A 1,896-nucleotide genomic window follows, 5' to 3' on the forward strand; every position below is an offset into this window, starting at 1 on the left:
GGAGGTTGGGCATGAGGATGACACCCCTCGATGGAAGCGTCCGCGGGCCCCGGAGCTAATGCATCTAGAAGTCGCATTGGTTACGTCGCTCCGGAGCTCCTGTTCGCGGAGATAAATCATGGAATGGATCCGTGTACGCCTCAAGGATGTTAGGAAGTCCGAAGCTAAACAGAAAAATTCTTTAGAGCCCATTGAAGCCTAGAGGCGTGTGAGCACTATGTCGAATAAGCTCCGGGGGGGCTTGTACAACGTGCTAAGTCCTCGTTTTTGGGGGTCAGACAATCCTGAGGCTTATCACCGTCCTGCTCACTTGAAGCATGCCATCACAAAGCGGAGAACAGATATTGTGTAACAGTAGGCAAATCTGTCTGTCCACCTGTCTTACTTCTGCCCTAGCTCTCTCACTCAGGAACTTCCTGATTAGGCCCTTTGGGGGAAAGAGACTGTTATGCTAGAGTTATCCGCTGCGGTTCCTCGAGGCATGGCACACGCAGGTGAGACAGAACTGCCTCTCAAGAGCCATCCCTGCTATCTATTCAGCCTTGGGATAGGGGTTGCCAATGAATCCCGAGGGAAAGCACATGCTGTGACTGCTCTCAAGCTAGGTACAGAGTGACGAATGGCTCTTGCACAGGGACTGTTCACGCGTATTCGAACAGTTACATGATTTAGGAGGAGGGGGATGGATGTGCGCTTCCACTGACATTGATTCTATTCTGATTACTTGTCGCCTTTATCTGCCGTCTTCAGGTGTAACACTATCAAACTTTGAATAACCAGAGATCTTCTCCATTGTTCTTCCCAAGTGCATGAGGATCAGACACTTAATTAAATAGGGCAGCACAAGTCTTATGCTGCGGGCATAGAATACGACCACGAAGCCCCTTGGTGTCCTCGCGAGTTACCTGACACAAGCAGACAGAAAGGATCAAAAGCGAAAAATGTAAACACGCCACTTGAGAAAGCGCAGGATCACCAATAAAAGAGCTGTCAGTCGAGAATGCTAGTATCAAGGAGATTACTGTACCATTTCGATCAATTCGGCAGGCGGTGTGACATGTGACACATTTTATGGATTCGTCTCGGTTTGTCGATTCGTCAAGTTGCTATATATGGTGCGAAGTGGCGCCGCAGGCAAGCTCCGGATACCTGATATAGAAGGTCTCACGGTCGGAGAGGTCCTGTGACCTGTGACACGCGCCAAATTTCGTCTTCGGTAGTGTTGCCACGGCTCGGCACAACTCGGCACAGCTCGGCTCTCGCCGGCTCTCGCGTGGTAAGGCCCCGCTCCCGCTCGACGAGCCATGATGTCAGGCTCCAAAGCCGCCGGCTCGGCACAGCTTGTGGCTCAGCCGCGGCTCATTGCCTAATGTGGCCAAGTCAGCGACGAGTCATCTTCGAACGCGTCCATGAAAGTACGCGTCGGCGCAACGACGTCGCTCGTAACCTAAGTAGAACAGATAGAGAGTGTACAGGATATGATAGATATAATAGCACTATATTAGCCCCCATTACGCTGGTCATTAACCAGAATGGATTCTTCAAGCTCATGTAGCTCAGTGTCTTTATTCATTCCCGCTGTGAAGTCGAGGTGACGGCCGTGACGGAAGGAGAATTTGAGCATTTGCAGTGCTTCCATCAGTTCTGCTGCAATGCGGTTGCGGCGGTCTGTCATCGTCTCCTTTGCTGACGAAAATACACGCTCGCAGGGGACTGCCGAGCCTTGGATCGGCAGGATGTCAAGAGCAAGCTTGAATATCGTCGGGTAGCGGTATTGGTTTTCCTATAGAAACATTATTCATTGTTCTCAAGAATAATTAATGTACTGCACCTGCCAGTACCGCACGCTATTGCTGGAGAACTGCGAGTCAAGTATGTATGCGTCAACTTCTTGCA

General features: G+C 50.6%; 1 protein-coding gene across 1 annotated transcript; it reads right to left on the reverse strand.

Annotated features, from left to right (window-relative positions):
- Positions 1-1,525: 1,525 nt before the first annotated feature.
- On the reverse strand, positions 1,526-1,768 carry GLOTRDRAFT_23386 (uncharacterized protein; the record flags this gene model as incomplete). The annotated part of the gene is made up of 1 exon (XM_007873378.1): positions 1,526-1,768. A coding segment is annotated over one exon (243 nt), but the record flags the coding sequence as incomplete, so codon positions are not given.
- Positions 1,769-1,896: the final 128 nt, after the last annotated feature.

The sequence above is a fragment of the Gloeophyllum trabeum genome (assembly GCF_000344685.1).
Source record: "Gloeophyllum trabeum ATCC 11539 unplaced genomic scaffold GLOTRscaffold_00140, whole genome shotgun sequence".
In the NCBI taxonomy this organism is placed as follows: Eukaryota; Fungi; Basidiomycota; class Agaricomycetes; order Gloeophyllales; family Gloeophyllaceae; genus Gloeophyllum; species Gloeophyllum trabeum.